The 20954-nt window shown below is 38.1% G+C and overlaps 1 protein-coding gene across 4 annotated transcripts in view; it reads left to right on the top strand.

The window, feature by feature from the left end:
- The window catches only part of ATOSA (atos homolog A), a 46027-nt gene extending 27379 nt beyond the window's left edge, over positions 1 to 18648 (top strand). For all 4 annotated transcript variants that reach the window (XM_014251091.2, XM_088063097.1, XM_088063095.1 and 1 more), the window contains exons 2-12: positions 2276 to 2460; positions 3292 to 3494; positions 3968 to 4093; positions 4364 to 6221; positions 6844 to 6960; positions 7909 to 7982; positions 8815 to 8923; positions 9614 to 9772; positions 11607 to 11675; positions 12513 to 12712; positions 18047 to 18648. In XM_014251091.2, the coding sequence (XP_014106566.2) occupies positions 2276 to 2460; positions 3292 to 3494; positions 3968 to 4093; positions 4364 to 6221; positions 6844 to 6960; positions 7909 to 7982; positions 8815 to 8923; positions 9614 to 9772; positions 11607 to 11675; positions 12513 to 12712; positions 18047 to 18200 (3254 nt within the window). In that variant the 3' untranslated portion in view covers positions 18201 to 18648. The remainder of the gene's footprint in view (positions 1 to 2275; positions 2461 to 3291; positions 3495 to 3967; positions 4094 to 4363; positions 6222 to 6843; positions 6961 to 7908; positions 7983 to 8814; positions 8924 to 9613; positions 9773 to 11606; positions 11676 to 12512; positions 12713 to 18046) is intronic.
- Positions 18649 to 20954: the final 2306 nt, after the last annotated feature.

Below are 20954 nucleotides of genomic sequence, written 5' to 3'. Positions count from 1 at the left end.
TAGGTCTTGCTTATTTACTATTCATTGGATCTTTCATCTGAACAGCTTAAACTGTCTGTGTCTTGTAGTGAGCTGTGCTATGTCTGTGAAGGCCCTGAGCACTTCAGGTATGCACTATAAGCTTTGTTATCAGAGCCTTTTTAATACAAAAAAGGGGAGGGTTTTTTGCCTGAATCTAACTGATCAGCAGAAGCACTCTGGCCATAGCTAATTTGTGTCAGATCCCAAAGATTTTGATAATATATGGTTTATCTTCTTAAAAAGAGAGCTAAATAATAGAAAGTCTTCATCTGGTAAACTGCTAATGATAATTGAAGGGCATGTCTGTTTTACTGTTACCTGCTAAAAAACAATTCTTATAGGTTTTTGTAGGGGGGAGTTAGTTTTGTTTAGTCTGCTAAGCATGAGACAATTCTTGTTTAAATTAATTTCACTCCTGTTGAACACTTTCTAGAGTTTTGAACTTTTGTATCAGAGTAGGCAAAATACTTCAGTAGTGATCCTTCCTGCTGTGACTTTCTTGAAATTACCATGGCCTTTGGGCATGCAAAGATGAGCTTAGCAGCAAGATAATACTGCATTTTTTTTTGTCTGTTGTTTATCCAAATCCTTTTCAGAGTCTTCCCAAATTCCTTTTTCCTATTCCCAAGTATGACTTGCCTATTGTTCACCAGACTTCCAGCTGAAAAAAAAGTGCAGGTGCCTAATTTTGTAGGTGACTCATATCACTACCTAAGAGTCTTGTCTTCTCTGTTATTTACCATTCCTTTCATCTTTCATGCACCCTTTATTAGATATTTTTTGCCATCCATCGAGTAAATGACCATTTTAACTCATGCCAGATGAATTAATGTATTGTTCACATGCCATATTGGGTCCTTCAGGGTAATTAATAACTTTAATAGTAAAAGAGTCCTCTGGCTCTTCTTCAGCAGTGGGCTGACTTCTCTTACTTTGTGTAGATCCCTTCAAATAGTCTGTAAGCCCTGGCGTCTGTTGTGCACAAGCCTGGGCTAGGCAAATATGTACATGCAAAAGCTAGTTCTACACTTTATGATTTGCATATGCAGATAATTGCACATTTAATTGGAGCTTTTGTTTCACGCATCCATTCTTGTATGCATCTCTCAAGTCTGCCTTGCAATGTTTGCCAAATGCTCTGCTATTAGGGGACCAAGACAAAAAAGACTTCTGAAAGGTATTTTATGCATGATAATTGAAACATGAATAGAAATTAACTCTCTCCCTGTGGCAGTTTTGGTGGATGACATAGGACATTTAAGCTAAAATTGTGAAGATGTCATGTGCTTTGTTCCCCTAAAGCATCAAAATAAAGGTAAAGAACTGCTGGCAGCCCTGCCTCCACTCGCTTTTCTTTTCTGCTCTTAAAATAGACTTTGAAGTGAATGTATTTTAGCTTTCATGGAAAAGAGAGTTTTCTGTAACCTCTTCAGTAATTAAATAATTTTGAAACTTGAAGTGTTTTGAAGCAGAGAGGGGAACGACATGATCTGGTTGTACTTAAATCTGTTTGAATGATGGGTGACATCCTCGTGATGAGGGAGGAGGAGGAGGAGGAGAAGAGTGCTCTATAAAACATCATAAAATGGTGCATCTGAACTCTGTGGGAACTGAGTGTGCCAGGGCTCTTCATGAAGAGCAATGCCAGCTGCTGCTTTGTCTACAGAGACTTGTTGAGTTTTCATTCTTTGCACAAGTTTAGACTGACCATGGTACAAAACAATGAATACTCTGTATGTTTCTTTGGAACATTTCCTATGTGTTAATGATAACTAAAAATGGACCTCTGAAGTAAGCCTTGCTCTCAGCAGGAGGGACTTGCAATAAAAATCTTAAAGAACATTGTGTCCCATTTTTTCCATAATAGAAGTAAATATTTCTTTTTCTTCTTCAATTTTTAATCTATTTTATGATATATTGTGACTTCTTATTCTATCTGTCAGATGATAATAACAATGCCAAGTCATACTTGTCATCAGGCTTCTCCCACAAGAGCCCAGGAAACCTTTTGTCTTCTAGAAAAGCTGTTGAAAAACAGAGTTCTTTGTAGTGACAGCATTATGAGATGAGGAAAGTTGTTCTGTGGTGCTGGAGTGGGGAGTGGTGGGTTTTGTGAGGAGTGCAGCCAGTCTGACACCGAGATCCATTTCCCATAGCCCACTCTCATTTCAAGTGTAATTGAAACAAACTGCAGGGTCAGCCAACAGTTGTTATACAACAAATGTCATTAATTTTTGTCTTTTTGAAATGACAGATACTTTGGATGAATACTTTGAGTATGAAGCTGAGGAGTTCCTGGTCTCCTTGGCCTTGCTGATCACTGAGGGCCGGACACCAGAGTACTCAATCAAGGGCAGGACAGAGGGCTTTCACTGCCCACCAGCACAGTCAAGTCAGCCACCAACAACTAAGCATGAATGCAGCGACAAACTGGCTCAGGTATGGTGGTGGTACCCATTTCATGTGACAAATTCTTGCTACCATGGTTAAAGTCAGCCAAGAACCCACAGAGGATTCACAGTTAAGCATGAGTAACAATGGCTTTCTGTCAGTCCTTCATTTAAATGAGTATGTAATTCAGTATCCTACTAATAATAGATCTGTCCTTAAAATGAGAGATCATTAAGCCTTTTATCCTTGAACAAGAAGTTCTGCACTACCTGAATGCAGTGCCTGTTTGAATCTTTATTATGCAAATGACAAGCACTATACTTAGTATTCTTGGTCTGGGGTTTCTCTTGAGAAAATGTAGGCTCACTTGCCTAACTTTTTGCTTTTCCAGGTGTTCTTGAAAAGTTAGTGATCCAAAAAACACAAGCACATCAAATCTAGCCAGTCTGTTCGGGAGTAAGGTTGGAGCATCCCATCTCTCAAGTAAAAGTTCTTAAGTACTGTGGGAATTTAAGTTATGTTCATGCAGAAGTTAGCCTGCTCCAAGACACAATTTATAAAGATACTACTTGAGTCTGTCTGCCCAAGAGGGTGCCTTGTGGAGAGAGAACTACAAGGTAGCAAAGTGCAGTGGTTGGGGAAATGGATTTTTACAAGCTTTTTAAATTTCCTAAAGAAAGTTGTTCAAATGGCAACTGTAAGGGATGTGTTAATTATTTTTTCATTTAATAACTCTGGAATCTTATTTCAGTTCTGGTGAAACCAATCAGAATTTGACCCTTACCCTTCTCTAGTACTTTGGAACATGCTTTTAAATTAGATTTAAATCTGGCTAGTATTTTTATGGCTTATGTATGTTGACATTTTTCTTTCCCTCAGTGTCGTCAGGCCAGGCGAACCAGATCTGAGGTTATGCTTCTGTGGAAGAACAATATTCCAATCATGGTAGAAGTGATGCTACTTCCAGACTGTTGCTATAGTGATGAAGGGCCCACCACAGAGGGGAATGATTTAAATGATCCTGCAATCAAACAAGATGCATTGTTGTTAGAAAGGTGGATTTTGGAGCCAGTTCCTCGACAGTAAGTTGGATATGAGGATTAGTTGATAATTTCAAGAATCTTGTAAAATTAAAGTCCTTAAAGTAATCAGTTAGTGTTTTTGAACTGGCTCTTTGCTGTGAGGACTGATCTAAGAAAACCACAGTTTGCTAGTGAAATCAAAGCAATTCAATTCAGGCAATTCAAGCATTTCAATTTTAGTTGTCTTATACTCAAAATTTCTGCAGTGTACATTGTGCAGTGCAGAGTATGAAATGATCCTGGCTGCAAATGGTCCTTTTAATGCATGTAACATTTATGTCAAATTTTGTCAGTTGTAATGTGTATAAAAACAAATCAGGCTCTGGAATCTTCAAAATGTTTGAGGAGTTTTTTCTTTGCTTGATTAAGCTATATTTTTTTTTTTTCTGACTGAAGATCTGACAATGTTTGAGCTCTAATAGGTCTCTGAGTATTCTTACCAACACTCATGTGTTTGTCTTTAAATGCCTTAGGAGTGGAGATCGATTTATTGAAGAGAAGACCCTTTTATTGGCTGTTCGCTCCTTTGTTTTCTTCTCTCAGCTGAGCGCGTGGCTGAGTGTTTCACATGGTGCTGTTCCCCGAAACATCCTGTACAGGTATGCCTGGAATGGAAAAAAACTCATTTGCTGCTTGCAGATTGCTGCAGCTTGTCTTAAAATCATTCTTCTCTCCTGCTTTCCTGCTTGCTTTTAGAAGGTGGCATATTGTTGGCCCGGTACTTGGGAGTTCTGTAGGATTTGTGTACTACGCAAAGTACAGCAGTTGCTGATGTTTCTAGTGCTTTTTCTTAGACATTTGTTACAAAGTAGATAATTAAAAACTTTTCATTTAGCTGTTCTTGTAAATGCCCTTTGGTATTGTTTCAGGGTGAGCGCTGCAGATGTGGACTTGCAATGGACGTTCTCCCAGACACCCACTGAGCATGTCTTTCCTGTTCCTAATGTTTCTCACAATGTGGCCTTGAGGGTCAGCGTCCAGTCCCTGCCCAGGCAATCCAATTACCCGGTTTTGACCTGCAGCATTCACACCAACCTTAGCTTTTATGAAAAGCGAATGCAAGAGCGTAAGTTCCATCAGTGCAGCGATCCCAGTGCTGCTCAGCAACGCAGCACTTCCAGTCCACAGCGTTTTCGTGGGAAACAGACATGGACAATGACACCTGAACGCCTACTTAATGGAAAAAAGATGCCTGAATTTACTACATCTTTTAGAAATTTAAAACTTTATCCATCTACTGGACTTGGGTCTGACTTTGGGGCATCACAGTCTAAAGTTCAGTGCTACAATTCCTCAGCAAACAATAAGACACAATCCCATGAAACACCGGTCAGAACTTTTAAATCCTATTCTCTAGTTGATTCCCGTGTTTCAAATAGTCATTGCTCTCATCAGCCCACAGGAGAAACCAATCCTTTGATAGGCTCTTTGCTTCAAGAGCGCCAGGAAGTCATTGCAAGGATTGCTCAGCACTTGATTCACTGTGATCCAGCTACTTCACCAGTTGTTGCTGGGCGTCCATTCACCGCACATGAAAACATCTCGGCTACACCAAAAGCTTTTCGGAGTACTTTCGAAGAGGAAAACTTGCCAAGGAAAAGCAAGGAAAGCTCCCCTGTTTCAGCTGCCAACTTAGACAATGCAATACAGGAAGATGGTGGCGAAGGCAAAACTAGAGCCGTGCCAGAGGTCACACTGCTCGATGCCCGTGTTCCAGGGAACCACTGTGGTCGTCAGTCAGCAGGAGAGAGTAACCCCCTGATCGATTCCCTGCTCCAGGAGCGGCAGGAGGTGATAGCAAGGATTGCCCAACACTTGATTCATTGTGATCCAGCTACTTCCCATGTTGCTGGACGTCCATTCAAAATGCATGAGGCTAATCCAGTCACGTCAAAAATTTTCCGAAGTACATATGAAGATGAAAATTTGCTGAAGAAAGGCAAGGAACCGTCTTCTGTTTCTTTTGCTAAATCAAATTTTTCTTTGTTGGAAGACAGCAGTAAATCAGGGACAAAGACACCTGATACTCCTATCACTCCTTCTAGGTTTGATGGAGAATTGAAGACTTCTCTGAAAGTCCAAGCAAGAAGAAAATTGGTTTTAGCAAAACCCAGTGAAGCTGTCCAAAATGCATTTCATCAGACTTCAAATAAAACTTCTCATGCATTTAATAGCATTCACACATCATCATCATCATCATCGTGTATTAAAGAAAATAAATCTGAAGTTCCAGATAAATTGGAAATACATTCTGGTTATGCACAGAAAGACCAGATAACCAATATAACTAAACAGGGTTCAAATTCCAGCAGCATTGATGAACAGATTTGCACAAATAAACTTAAAGAAAGAACAGTTGTTAGTGAGAACAATGGCACAGACAGTTTTAATAATTTACAGATAGAAAAATGCAGAATACTTGAAGGTACAAAAAAAGCAACTATGATGCCGATATCTGACTCTTTGCACAAAAATGAGCTCAAGTGTTTAGACAGAGACTCCAAAAAACCAAATATTTATGAGCAAAATACTCAGCTTGTTAGTATTGAAAATTATTTAAATAAAGACCATGACAGTTTCAAAAACAAAACCAAACAAGATAAAACAAAAACTGCACATGATGAGAATGAAGACCCAACAGGCCTCAATTTTCAAAACACTTGTCAGAAGAAGCCTGCAGAAGACAATGTAGTTAAATGTGAGCGGCAGAAGAACCCAGATGTACAGGTAAATACATATGGGAACAGAATAATTCCTATAGCTGTCCTTTGTCAGATAGCTTGTACCCTCTGTCTGCTAAGGGCCTTTCAGCCTGACCTTGTAGGTAGCAGCATATTACCATTGTAATCTTGGCCTGAAGTAACTCAGGAAGAACTTCTTCATGGAAAGGGTTAAGCATGAGAATGGTGCTCCACTGCTCAGGTGGTGGAGTCACCATCCCTGGAGGTGTTCAAGAAACAACTTCATGCCATGGTCTAGTTGACAAGGTGACCTGTCAAAAGTTTCTGTGTGATGGGGTGACTTGGCCACTTAAACTTCATCAGCTTAACATGGAGAAGAGCACTGTCCTATTCCCCTCATGGTGACAGAGTTCTGAATGACTGTTGCCATGGGCAGTGAGGCATCCTGGTTTGTAAAAATACACCCATCTGAGTATGGAATGTGATCTTTTGGGAGCAGTCTGTGTAGCTGTAGATTGAGTCAACTTACACTGAATGTTTCATCCCATGCTAGTGTGATGTAGATCCACCTGGGTCAGGAATCTTCTCCCTTACAGCAAGCGAGTGTTATCATGATATGTCACTGAAATATCCCATTGATAACCTGAGTAAATTTGCTTTGCTGGCAGAAAGCACCATCTCTAAAACACACAAATACATGGCGGAAACACAATTTTCGATCCCTGGATGGAACTTCAACCAAGGCTTTTCATCCCAGAACTGGACTGCCTCTGCTTTCAAGTCCTGTAAGTTATTCTTGAAATTCCTTTGGCTGAGAAAGGGACTATTTGTTCTTCTAATGTGTGTGCATGGTATAAAATTATAAAATACCTAGGTGAAGTGTGCGTCATGTGTGTGATACTTTGTGTCACAGTGAATACTCTTGTGGGTAGAAATTAATGCTTTAGTGAGAGTTAACATGTAAATTAGGCTGAACAATAATTTTGGAAAAGAAAATATGAAAGACAGTTGTTGAGATCATATCAAGATTAACAAAAGGTGGCATTAGAAAAAGCGATGGAAACAATGCTATGGTGCTGTTTTAGAGCACAAAAGAAAGCATGTTGAAGATCGATGTTTTAAGTGTAAGATAACATTTTGTCATTTAGGAGGTTTTGTGTTAGTTTTTAATGCCTGATTTCCCATTATTCCAAAGTCTTTGTTTGTGTGAACAATTAATACTGTACATTCTTCAGTAACCAGAGGTGTCATGAAATGACTTAATGTAACAAAGCTGCTGTGATAGGGCAGACACTGGGCAAGTGTTGCAGTTCTTGGTAGGTTGGTTGGAGTTTTAAAAAAACAGTTCCTGTTAAAACTACTGAAGTAGTGATGTCCTGTAATCAACACATGATATGCTTCATTCTTCATTGCCTGTAAACGCTGTCATGTTTTCAGGGATATTGGATGGAAATTATTACAGCCTGTTTATTAGTAATAGTTTGTCCTGTTCCAAAGAGACATCAGCTTCCTGAATGTCTTTTTTGGAATACTTCCTGTTAATCAGAACTTAGCCCTATAATGTATAATCCTAGAACTTTCTTCACTAAGTTTAAACTGTATAGGAATTACATTCTCTACTCTGCTTTTATAAATTTGTAATGTCATGAAAATTCTTGGCAGAATGTGCTTACTTGGTAAAATTCTGTGGTAGCAGTTCAGTTTTCAAATTAGCATCTTCTTTCCCTGTTGAGGTTCCTCAAAGGAAAACACAGTCTGGGTGCTTTGATCTGGATTCATCATTGTTGAAATGTCTGTCTGCAAGAAGGTATGTTTAATTTACCAGAAACATTGAGATGTTTTGGCGGGGGGGGTATAATGTGTATATATATGTATATATATATATATGTGTGTGTGTCTGTGTGTATTTATATGCAAAATCAAAGCATGTTAGCAAAGACAAAAAAAATGCTTTCAAAAGAACCCTTATTTTGATACAAGGCTCAGCAGACAAGTTGCCCTGGGAGTTTCCAGGTTAGCACATCTCTGGGACATAACCATGGAATGAGAGTTGCTGGCAGAATGAATTCTGTCCCATGCAGGAGTAGATATGCTGTCAGATAGGCTGGAGTTTTCAGACAGAAAAGCTAGTAATTGTTGATTCTCTTTCAAACCAATGTTTTGTGTTGTATTTTGTTCTTAGTGTTGAACATGTTAAGCATTTTCTCTTGTTCAGAGAGACAGGCTTTTAAAAAGGGGCAGTCATGACCTTTTATACATTAATTCATGCAACATAAACAACTTCTGTTATGATAGTCTGATATTGGAAATATGAGATATATTTCAGAATATGAGACAAAAGTACCCACATACAAGAGAAAATAATCTGATGTTCTTTAACTCCATTAGCAGGAATCAAAATAAGTTTTTATTGTCTTTATCCCTTGTAATGTAAAGCTGGTGAAAATATTTTTTCAGTTAATTAGAAAATGTTCTGCTAAAGTATTAATAGCCATAGTATTAATAGTGTTCAACTGTTACTTCTTTAGGACAACATTTTGTAGTACAGTAACTAAATTATTCTTTCTAGAGCTGTTTATACCCAGAAGACAAAAGCAAATGTGTTTATCCTTTGTATTTATTCTGTCTTTTTTTAATAGCCCACAACAATGTATAAACAGAGACGGTGATCCAGACAGCCATGGGAAACCATTTTTAAGTTCTAGCGCTCCACCAGTTACAAGTCTGAGCCTTCTGGGAAACTTTGAGGTATTGCATATTCTCCAGAATTGTTGTGGTGTTTTTAGTACTCTTCTGTACTGCTTTTAAAAGTATATTACTGTGAACCAATTCCAGCATTATTAGAATGTAAAAGTTCCTAACTGAATTGAATAAAATTTGTTTTCATTTCCAGCTGTAAAGACACTTTATTTCATGTGCCAGACATCTTCTGTCTCAGAGAATCAAACACAATGAGTTGCTTAAGCTTTTGTTTCCCACTATGGTCAAGTTAGAAGATGTTCTGTTGCCATAAATGAGATTCAATAACCTGTAATTGTCTATGTTTATAATGTACTTACCTAGAAAAAGGGATTTACATTTTCACTCTTAAAGTCTACTTAGTATGTCACAAAAGATGGATTAAATTAGTGTGTTAAACAGAACATGTTTGAAGTGCAGGCTCCAGCTCTTCACTTCATGTAGCATATCTAATAACAGCAACTAATAGCCAGTGCATGAACAGGTTGTATTGTTTTGTGAAATACAGAGCTGAATTTGCTGGGGAAGGTTACAGAATCTAGGTTAATTTTTTTTTTCACATAGTATATGTTGAAAATCAAACATAGATCCTTGCTGCAATAAAGTTCTCTGTAGGCTTTTGCACTTGTTTCCTGATTAGTTATGCTCTGATTATTTTGAGGTGTTCCCAACCTAAGCTATATGTGCTTTGTTTTTCAGGAATCTGTCCTGAATTTCCGCTTGGACCCGCTTGGTGTCGTGGAGGGTTTCACAGCAGAGGTGGGAGCGAGTGGAGTCTTTTGTCCCACGCACATGACTCTGCCAGTTGAAGTGTCATTCTACAGCGTTTCAGATGACAATGCGCCCTCTCCTTACATGGTAAATGTGTGGTTGGATTTATTTTAAATAAATTCTGATATGTGGAGGTGAAGAGCAAGAGCTTGGTGAGTAGAGGGTTCAGAAAATAAAGATTTGCAGCAATCTGGCTTATTTTCAACTGCCTATGACAGAGTTCTCCTGTCCCTCTTCCTTTCGCTAGCTAGTGCTTTTCCTTCTACTCCTCTGCCCCACCATTCAGCTGTTCTTGTCTTGGGATATTGAATGTATTTGTCTCCCCCCACATTGCAGGGATAAAGCCCCAACATCTCTTTTTATCCATCTAACTTAAAATAGCAGTGAGGCAATAGCTGGACATAACAGGATACCTTTTGTTGTCCCAACAAGCAGCTTCTCTGGGCAACTAACCACTCTGCAGAGTGGCTGAGGTACAGGCCAAGGAGCAATTGCTGATGGAGACCTTAGACTTGGAAGTTATTCAGCCCTTTCTTTTAAAGCAGATATTGTCAGGGCTGCCGTGACACTGGGCACTCTCACAGGCTGCATGGTTTGCTGATGTTTGCAGCAACACAATGTTTGTGTTCTCAGTCTCTGGGTGCTAATTCTGTTCCACCTTTCTACAGTGACAGCATGGGTTTTGCATGTCTAAAAGTGCTCCTCTGCAAAAAGCAAATGGTGTCTTGTGTGCTGGCATTGAATCAGAGGCTGGATTTGTTCTGATTGCCTGTTAAGGTACCTCAATTTTATATAGGTGACAGATGCAGTTTTTAGAGGTTTTTGTATGTGTATGTCTATCTAATATATGATAAAGGGTTTGTTTAAACATGTAAGTCAAGCAATGAACATCTGAGTATTCCAATATTTAGATTTTAAATTCATAGCAGTTACCATATTTCTGACCCTTCTGTTTTGGAAAGTATTCAGAAAATGAAATTGCTTAGTAATGGCTTTGAGTTTAAACTCATATGTCTTAGCTGCTGCAAAAAGTATCTGTTCTTTTGCTTTCCTCTTTCTAGATAATTTCATGTGGTTTTCTAGGAGGTGAAGGGATTCTCATGTTCCTCAAATGGTTAAAGTAGCATTACTTATTTTCCAAGCTGGCTTTCATTGTTTCAGGCTTTTCCATGTGCTATTTCCAAATATGCTATTATGGCTGAGTCTCCCAGGATTAATACAGCATTTGTGTAGTGCCTCCATCATCAGAAGCATTGTTTCTGTTTGTATAGCTAGTTTCTCTGTTTTGGGGTGTTTTTTCAGTTGGTTCTTTGGTTTGGGTTTTTCAAGTCCAGCGCAGTGGGGTGCAGCAGTGGTACCTGCAGGGTGACCAGAGGTGTGGCAGTGCCCCGAGCGTGGCCAGCAGCGTCACAGAGCCCTCTGGGCCACTCGGGGCTGCTCTGTAGATCACAGCTGGTACAAAAGCAGATATCATCCTTCCCAAAGTTTGATTAAAATGGAAGATTAAGTGCATCTGCTGCCTTTGAAAAGCAATAATGAGTTCTGTGAGATTTGGAGTATTATTTAGTGCAATTGTAGATGATATAGAAATGGAAAGGAGGAGACAAGTGTTTCATTTTAACCTCCCAGCTGCTTTGAAAAGAAAGCTGTTTTCTCCTAGCTCCCTGATGTGGAGAAGATGTGGAAACTTGAATCTTTTTTCAAGAGGAGAATGTATCTCTTATTGCACAGCTTTTAGTGGTCTGCCAAAGTATCTGTAAGGCCCTTGCTGTTGATTTTTAAACTGCATCTTAAATGCATTGCCTTCTCTATTTTTAGTTTTTGTAAATTACTGATTATGTTTCACATAAATGCAATTACATGACTAGAACATTTTGATTTGTTTATCTCTGTGACCTAAATATGTGTTTTGTTTTTGTAGGGTGTAATTACTTTAGAGTCCCTTGGTAAAAGGGGTTATCGGGTACCGCCTTCAGGAACAATACAAGTGGTACGTACTCAGCACATAAGGGTGCCTTGAAAGCACTAATATCAAGAAAGTCATGCAGAGATGAGGTTATTGGAGATGAGCATGAAGCTAGCAGTGGAAATGTGCATCTCTGTAGGTACTGTAGTAATTCAAAGTAGAAACCTGTGTGTGTGGGACAAAAAAGATTGCCAATTTTTGAACACTTCTGTGTTCTGAGGAGTCTTAAAATCATTTCCAGGAGATTCGGAATACCTGGGGACACTATGGCTTTGAAAAGTGATTGGGAAGTAATTAGGCCACAGTCCAAATCCTGAAATTCTTTCAAAGCAATTAAGATTGAATAATTGTATAAACCTTTTGTTATATTTTAATACCACCTTTACTTTTGTAATAGACCCACAAAGTAAATCACAGTTATTGCTTAGAACCAATGAACTGACTCTTTCTTTTAGGAACTTAGTCCAAGATAACACATTCATAATTTCAGGTTTAAAAGTGGAGCCCACCACTGTGCTTCCTGCGAGTGTATTGTGTCTGGAAAACAGTGTAGACAAAAAGCTGCCTGGAAAAATAAGCAAAAACGGGGATGCTGATTAGCAAAGTAAGAGTAGTCATATACTAGTGTTTCATTCAGATTAGATTGTATTTAGCATTATATTTAAAAATGAGAATTGCTGGTAGATGAAGTGTTGAAAACCAGAAAGGCTTCACAATGTCTTTACAAAAATGTTTCTGTATGCACAGAAACAATGTACATAGAGAACTATTTTGACAGATCAAGTTTGGGTTAGGTTTGTTGGTTTTTTAAAAAACTTGTCATCTCTAATGAGTATTGTATTGAACTGTTTGTCTTTTCAGACCTTATTTAATCCTAACAAAACTGTGGTGAAGATGTTTGTGGTGATCTATGACTTGAGAGAAATGCCAGCTAATCATCAAACATTCCTACGGCAAAGAACTTTCTCTGTTCCTGTGAGACGAGAAGTCAAACGAACTGTCAATAAAGAAAACAGTCACCAGACTGAAGAAAGGCTACTACGCTACCTCATACATCTGAGGTAAGCTCCTTGAAGTTAAAAAAACAAAATAAAACAAAAAAAACCCAACAAACTCAAGGCAAAAGCACAAAAAAATATCTGCCAAAATTTTACTCAATTTCTTTCCCAGTCAGCCTTTCTGTATACAGAAATAAGAAAGAATGAAAAGGAAAAAAAATAATTAAAAAGGAATGCTAGCTAAACAGTAGAGGAAGAAGAGATAAATAATTTGGGTTCTGCTTGGGAGAAACAAAGTTAAAATAAAGCATAAAGCTCTCTCTTGCCATTAAAGTATTTTGTATAGCATTGTAAAGCTTAAATCTTTTCTTAGCAAGAGAGAAATTGTTCTGGCTGAATCGATGCACTTTTTTGAGGTTACAGGAAATTGTAAGAGTGGATGTTATATGGGCAAAAGCCAAAACTAAGGATCACTGATGGGAAGGTGCCCTGGTGTGCTTCACATGTGCTTCTTCACCAGAACAGCTTGTAACATGATAAATGGTCTGAGCTACTCCTAAAAATACAGTGGTCAGTAGCAAAAATGTAAATACTTGCTTCCTGATGCAATACTGGTGATTATGCCTTTCACTTTATAAAATATTCACTCAATCTTCCTTAAATGATTTACAAAGCACTGCCTGAAACCAGACACTGCTGCTGCTGTTGGGGCGTTCTGGAGACTGCAGTTGGAAACAAAGGGGAATGATGGATATATTCTGTTCTCCTGCAGTTTGCAGACTTTTTGCATGTGTTTTTGTAGTAAGAAATGCCTGTACACACAGACCCAGTCCTTTCACTGCAGCACTTGGAAACCCACCAGCAGCTTACATTCTGAAGTGACCAAGCAGAACAAAATCAAATATCTTACACTTCTCTGTTGTTGTACAATTATTTCTGGTACATATTATTTGTCCTATTTAATGGCATTGATTTCTATCCAACAGACTTTTGAAACACAACCTTGTCTATAACAGTGATTCTAGACTCTCCCATTAAATGAATGTTGACAGTCACAAAAACAGTGTGTTGGTTTACTGGAGTGTGAAAACAGTGTCATGAGAAGGCTGTTGAACATTCATGTTTTCATTCTGAAATTTAGCCTGGATTGAAATTCAGCCTTTCAGGCCACACTAACTTGCAAGGTTTAACCTAACCACTTCCTAAAATTTTTCTTTTGGGGCAAATTCTGTAAAAGTGTGTAGTCTCAATACAAGGCTCTGCTCAGGTGTGAAGCTGATCTGACTGTGCAGAGGAACTGGCGACAGGCCTTGCCTGCAGTGGTGGGTAGAAGCCTGTGGCCAGCTGGGTCTGGCATTACGTGCATGAAGAGTAGTGGTCCTTCTGTCCCCTTTCAGTTTCTACTTTAATGTAGTTTGTAAATTTCTTGTTGACAGACTCAAGAATTACTTCTATTTGAAGGCAATCCTGCTTTCTGCTCTCTCATTTGTTACAGCTAGAAGTCTTTATAAAGAGCTTCCTATTTCTCATACCTGCTGAGAGACAGAAAAGTTGCAGTTCTGATGCTTCTCATTTTGAAATATCTGTACAATTTAGCTCGGCTTTCAGACCTCTGGTAGGGATCAGTTCATGGGTTTGTGATGTGTAATTGGAAATGCATCCACTTCTGATGGGAAAACCAAAATCATAATAACAATGCTTGGCTGATTATTTTGGAAAGTGAATGACTACAGAGTATGCGACAAGTTTTTTCTTCAGTGATAAACCCAAGCTTTCTCATAATGTAAGAATGGCAGAACTCCTTGAAATATTAAAGTAGCTTATGTTGATCTGTCTTGTGGTTTATTATACTGAGCACTTATGATTTTACAAAAGACTCAGTTGTCCATTTAGTAGACTTTAGTAAAGATGGATTTTAATTAGGAGGGCTTAAAAAAATCTTAGTAGTAAGTTGGTTTTAAAGTTTTATTTTTAAAAGTAGCAAAGTTTCCTCAAACCTACTTTACTGAAAAGTTATGCAAACCTAAGAAGTTTCAACTATTCAGATTTTTGTTTGTTACTCAAGTTGACTTAGAGCAGCCTTTCATTTTTAGTTGCAGTAGTTATTGAGCACAAGAATCTTAAGCTTACGTATTGAAATTTTGTTTAAAAAAACAAATGAAGTCACCACCAGTGAGCTGCATTGTGGTCGCATCTGCTTGCGAGGCCTTAATCACGGTTGTCAGCACTCACATTATGAAAGCTCCTTTTCAAGTGGTAATTCAGCAAAAAACGCTTGCATAGGTCTGGAGCTTAACATTGGCGGCCAGATTTTCTACAACAGTCTTTAAAGTGTCAGATTTATTGTGTGCACAGCTTCTGGGTGCAGCTCTGTGTGTTTGAGGTTCTGTTGGATATGCCAGCAGACTGTGCTTGTACCCGCAGCTACAGGATTGAGAGACCAAATGTAGCTTGCACACACAGCGCAGCTTTATTCGCTATTAAAAACCCACAACAGTTGCACCTGCACTTTGTTTTTTCTGAAGATGCTTTGGGGATAATTTTTTTGTTGCATTTGAAGCAATGACTTTTTGTCTTGTAATTAAATCTACTTGAGCATAAGAGCTGTGAGCTCAGCTCTGCTTGTGCCTCGTTTCTGCCTGGCGTTGTGGGGATGATGACCATCTGTGGGTTTCTAGGTCACGTTCTGGCACCCTTGTAAAAAGTAATTAAACAGCTAACCTGCCCACAGCTCAGCATATTTTGAGTTTTTACAGCTTGGTCAACAGCCTTATTTACTGACACAATGCCAGGAATTGCATGGTGAATAGTTGCTGTTGCTAAACAGGGGTTGTTACTGAGGGCTCAGTGGAGGGTAAGCTTGAAGCTGGTTGTTAAAAGTAGTAATTCCTTAAGGTGTTGAGAAACTTTTTTTAAAATACTGTCCTAATGTGACATACACCTTTATTGGTGGAAGCTGAAGATACCTGTTATTACTGATTTACTAGCTGCTTTTGATCTTTCTGGTCTCTCAGCATTTTTTCTTATCTAGAAATTTTTATCCTTGTCCTAATGCTTTTACTTACAGATTTTATACATTGTGTTGCATAGTCTTTTTCACTTACAAAGCACATCTTACTACATATGTTTTCATGATTATCATGCTTTTCAGGATTATTCTGTTTCTGTGAATTACTCTCTTCTTTGTGAATTTTGATGGCCTGTAAAATGCATATAGGGACTTTGTGCTTGTATTTGTCATTTCTTCAGTAAAGTTCCTCTGCCAGACTTTCTAGCATCTGATTTGTGTATTTAAATAGTCTGTTGTTACTTTTCCTAGGACACTGTCTGTCAGAGACCCTGGTTGTGTTGGGTTTTTAAAATTTCTTTACACAAAAGTACTGGAGCTGCTCCAGCTCTGGAGTCAGTCCCATGCTGGCCACTCCATCACCACCCTGCAAGGGTGTAGGGAAATTGTCTCAATTATTCCAATGTGCTTATTTGCATGTATAAAAAACAACATTTCTAAATCCCAATTGCTAGGGTAGACCTATCTAAAAGGAAAAAAAAATAGGTAATGGATGCAGAGATGAGAAGGATCCCATTGAACTTTGCTGCTGTCTCACACTTACCCTTCTTCAATCTTTCTGAAATGTCATACTCAGAAAAGTCATGTTGCAGGGAGCCACTATTTACTGAGAAAAGGGAGTCTTGCAGGATTATCACTCATAGAAAAGAGCAAGCTTGAGAAGTTTAAAAATAGATCATGCTAATAATTCTTTTGAAAGATCCCTATGTGAAATGGGAGTCGAGATCTATTTTGTGATGGTGCTTTGAAAACTAGATCTATAGGAATTAATTTCAGTCATACTTTTGCTGCAATAGACCTTTTCACTAAAATTTTTCCTTCTAAAATGTGTTATGAGCTAGATTCTGAGTTAACTGTTTGTGGTGTTTGCTTTGTCCCTGTCTCTCACTCTTCCTTGTGCTCTTCTCCACAGTCTTCTCTTAAGATAGCATCTTCTCCCTTTTGCCTATCAGGTAAAGGGCTTTCACACTGACAGCACCGAGCAAATAAATAGTGATGGATGAGATCTCTGTGGGAACCAGTAGGAGCATTCTGCTGGACCCTGTTGCATTTAATGTCCTTGACAGCTGTGTCTAGGAGAACAGAGTTTTCCTTTGTCTGGCTGTGGGATGACTACAGGCTATTCTGCATCACTCATCTGAACAGAACAGTGCCACAGAATCCATTTCTGCAACCTGCCTTCCTCAGATGATGAAGCCTCGATGGATATTCTGTACTTGTCTTTCTCCTACCGCTCAGAATTTCAGTCAAATTATGAATAGGTTTATTCTAGAGATGCTGTGTTTGCTTCAATGAGGTCAATATGTAAAAGCCTATTAAAAATCTGTGCAAATTGTAATACATGATAACACAGCATGCATTGCTCTCTCAGCATTCGCCATGGTATCATCTTGTGACAGCAGCAATGGCATTTCTGTTTCTATTGCAGCAGCAATAGCATTTCACTCTCACTGTGGCATAGTGGTAGTGACATTAAGTTCAGTTGCTGTAAGAAATGCTCCTTAGGCTCTTCTGCCTTTCCTGGTGGAGAGAAGGAAATTAGAAGGTTCTGGCACATGAGAACTATAGAATACAATTCTCTGAAATGCAGATCTTGTCTCCCTGTATACAGTTGTTAATACCAGATAGAACTGGCACATTCCCACAGGTTTGGAGGACCTGAATTAGGCTGTTTAGCTGCAGCATAAAAAATGAACAGACAAGGAATTGACCACTGTTTGCCTTGGTGATTGGGCCAGTGAATTGCAGTCTCTTTAAAATGCTCCCTAGTCTGCAAAAAAATTCTTTCTGCCTGCCTGCAGAGATCCCAGTACCCTGTTGCTTCTCAAGACAAGTTCTTGTATTTGGAGTGTGGCATAAAACAGTAGTAAACTTCCTGGTGTTACCTTCATGAAGAGAGCAATGAAATCTACCTATATGATTGCTGGAACTGAAATGCATATTTGGTTTGTATGAAGTTGAAAATTCCCTTTTGCGTGCGCTTAGGCCATCCTTTGGATATTTTCAGCTCATTGAAGAGCATTTTTTGCCATTCCCAACTGCTGAGGACTTTAATCTTCGATGTACATAATGGCAGTGTGAACTTCAGATATTCCATGCCACTTTCAAAGCTGTGCACTGCATTGGTGATTAGGAACAGAACCTTTAAATGTCAAAAGAAGCAAAGCAGAATGGAGGTGTTAGGATATTCTTTCTCTTTTCATTTTAACTGACTAATTTTGTTTGTTCAAATGTGTTTTTGCCTTAATGTTTTAAGAGTGCATTTTATTTAATAATTTTTAAAGATTATTTTTTTGTTTTAGATAATACAGATGTGTGTGTCTTTTCAGGTTCCAGAGCTCTAAATCTGGAAAGATCTACCTCCACAGAGATGTAAGGCTCCTATTCTCTCGGAAATCCATGGAAGTTGATAGCGGCGCTGCATATGAACTCAAATCTTACACTGAATCTCCAACAAATCCTCAGTTTTCACCAAGATGCTAGCAAACAGTGGCAAACAAAAGTATTCATTTTACTGTTGAGTACTCCTTACAAGCAAAGATTGGTAGAGACAACAGTATATAGTTAAGTCTGTTAAGGAATAAAAATAGCGCTCAAGAGAAAGAAGGTTCTGTGTGATCCTGGACCAGTTTTTAAAAGGTTTCTGGAATGAGCTTTGTGTATTCCAAGTAGACTGGAAACATACGTAAATCTAATCTTTTTGTACTGTTTAAAACCACTTCATTGGATGTGTTGCAATAGCAAATTCCCAAGTTAGTTTAGTGTTTACACTTTTTATTTTATTTTTCAGTTATTTAATATTTAATGTTTCATTTAATACTCAAGTGATGTTTGTCTTTAGTGTTCTAATGTAGCATAAATCCTATGTAAAATCATACTATGTATTTTTGGCATTAATATTGAAATCTGAAATATATACAGATGTCTTTAATCTGTGTGCTGTTTTAAGTGATATTCATTTAAGTTATTGAAAATGGGGACAACAGGTGAATTTCCATAACATTTCATACTATGCAAGCATTTAGCTGTTTTTTTCTCTTTAATGGTACCATTTCCCATTTTTTCTCACATCCAGATTTTGTAACACTTGCAACCACATTACAGATAGTTTATTTACTAACTCATGCATTCAGATCATTATTCAGTTCACATTTTGCTCCCTCAATTTCTTTTCTTTCCCTAAAGGCCATTTAAATTTTGCTTCCTGTTATTAGTTTTCCTCACATAAAATTTGCACCCTCCCCCATTTTATTTCTCAAATTGTGTTAAAGGATGTACTGTGCAAACAAATTAGTATTTATATCTCAAATATATGCAAAAAGTTATGAAACTTGTACTTTTTGTTTTATTTTTAGATGAGAGGATCTTCATGTAATCCTAAATATTTTTCATAGGTCAATTCCATGTAGGCCACTAGGTGGCCATAGGAAGTTTTACTAGCAATGCTACACTGGGCATACGACTATTTTCCAAAACATGTGTGTATTCCTAAAACAAAACAGATGAACAGTTTATGCTAAATGTTAAACTGTGTAACTGAGAGAAATAAAGTTAGAAGCATTTGATTATATTTGAGCTATATATTTAATAATGGAAACAAAGCTTTATGATATTTGATGAAGATCTGAGTTTCTCAACTGTCTTACCTTGATTTGTGTTTTTCTTTGCTTTAGATTTTTAGAGTGTCAGTAATATGCAAGGTGCCCTTTAACATGCTTATCTGATGAAGACTGGAGAAAGGATGAATGTGCATCTTGTATATTCAGCACTGCCCTTAGATGAGAGAAGTCAGTGTATCATGAAATCTCCAGGAAGTCTGCCAGGGAACGTTATGGGAGACTGGACTTTCCAGATGATACTTATCAACTATCTTGTACATGCAAATGACTGCTGCTCCAGAAGGGCAAAGCTCAGATATTACTGAGTCCTTTCCCCACTTCAGCAGTGTTTTCCACTCTGTTACACCAGGTTTTCAGACGTTACCTAGCATTCATTTTAGACAGAATTGGGGAAAACTCTACAGGAAGAGATTGTTTGCAGTTTCTAGCCATTTGTGCCCTTTATAATGGAGAAAAGGTTTCTTTTGGTAGCAGAAGACTCAAACACAACTGCAGTTGTACTGTGTACAGAACTGTGCTCTGGACTGGGATATCAAGAGGGCATCCTAGTTTGTGTTGCTGCTATTGAGTCATAAGCAAACAGCATGTATTCTCAAACTACTTATTTGTGTCATGGTGCACAGCCACTTGCATGCTCAAAGAAAAAAGCATGAGGAAAGGACATGTTTTTAATGAAGTCACTGCTGCCCTGTAGTAGATGAACCATTTATTTTGTACTGACATTATGCAAAGTTTGTATCTTGGTAACTTTATTTAAATTTACTTCAAGTCATCTCTATTAATTTGCTTGGAATAGCAAAGGAATGTGGATTTTGAATATGCAGTTACTGCAAGTCATGTGTAGGAAATAAATTTGTATTCACTTTAATAGTCAAACTACACTTAGTCCCTATATGGATTTAGAATGAAGGTGACCTTGGATTATCTGTGCACAACTTTGATTTTACTGAGTCATTCTCCATTTACAGCTTGATCTGAGTAAACACTTTCCATTAGGGAAACACCTGGAGAGTTGCGGGATGCTCATAAACTATGAGATAAATTCCACATGACCTTCTAAGCTTAGGTTAAGACTAGACTAATTTTTGAGAGGTCATTGGTTTCTTCTCTTTACACCCCAATAGGCTCAACCATATACAATTATTTATAATAAATGTTTGAGTGGTTTATAAGGGCCTCCAGTGATGGTTGCTACAACTAATCTCTTCCAGTGATAAAGTATACTTATCATGAGAAAGTATAACATTTAGTTGTACTATATACATTTAGTTATAGTTATATAAGGATTTATAACACCCAACTAAATGGTGCTGAAGTTGAGTTAAATACCACTTAGCCTTTTCACTATAAGTAAACAATTTAGTTCTTGTATCTCCCTTCTCAGGTTTTGGTTTTTTTTTTTTTTTATATATATATATAATTAAGACAACCCCAGTCAGCCTTTATTTTCTGCACCTCTTTTCATTATGGCTCTTTGCTTGCTTCTTTTGGACTCAATCAGTCTTGAAGTGTGTGAGGCTGGACACAGCATGCCAGTCCGGGCCTCTCTGTGCCAATCAGACTGGAAGAATTGGTTGATAAATCATGGATTAAAGTCCTCTTCATGCATCCTCTTATA

This window comes from Pseudopodoces humilis, chromosome 16 (genome assembly GCF_049639895.1).
Source record: "Pseudopodoces humilis isolate 2021_Gansu_Grassland_sample_001 chromosome 16, ASM4963989v1, whole genome shotgun sequence".
Taxonomy (NCBI): Eukaryota; Metazoa; Chordata; class Aves; order Passeriformes; family Paridae; genus Pseudopodoces; species Pseudopodoces humilis.
The sequence above is the reverse complement of the archived record's forward strand: the minus strand, read 5'-3'. Positions and strand labels throughout refer to the sequence as shown.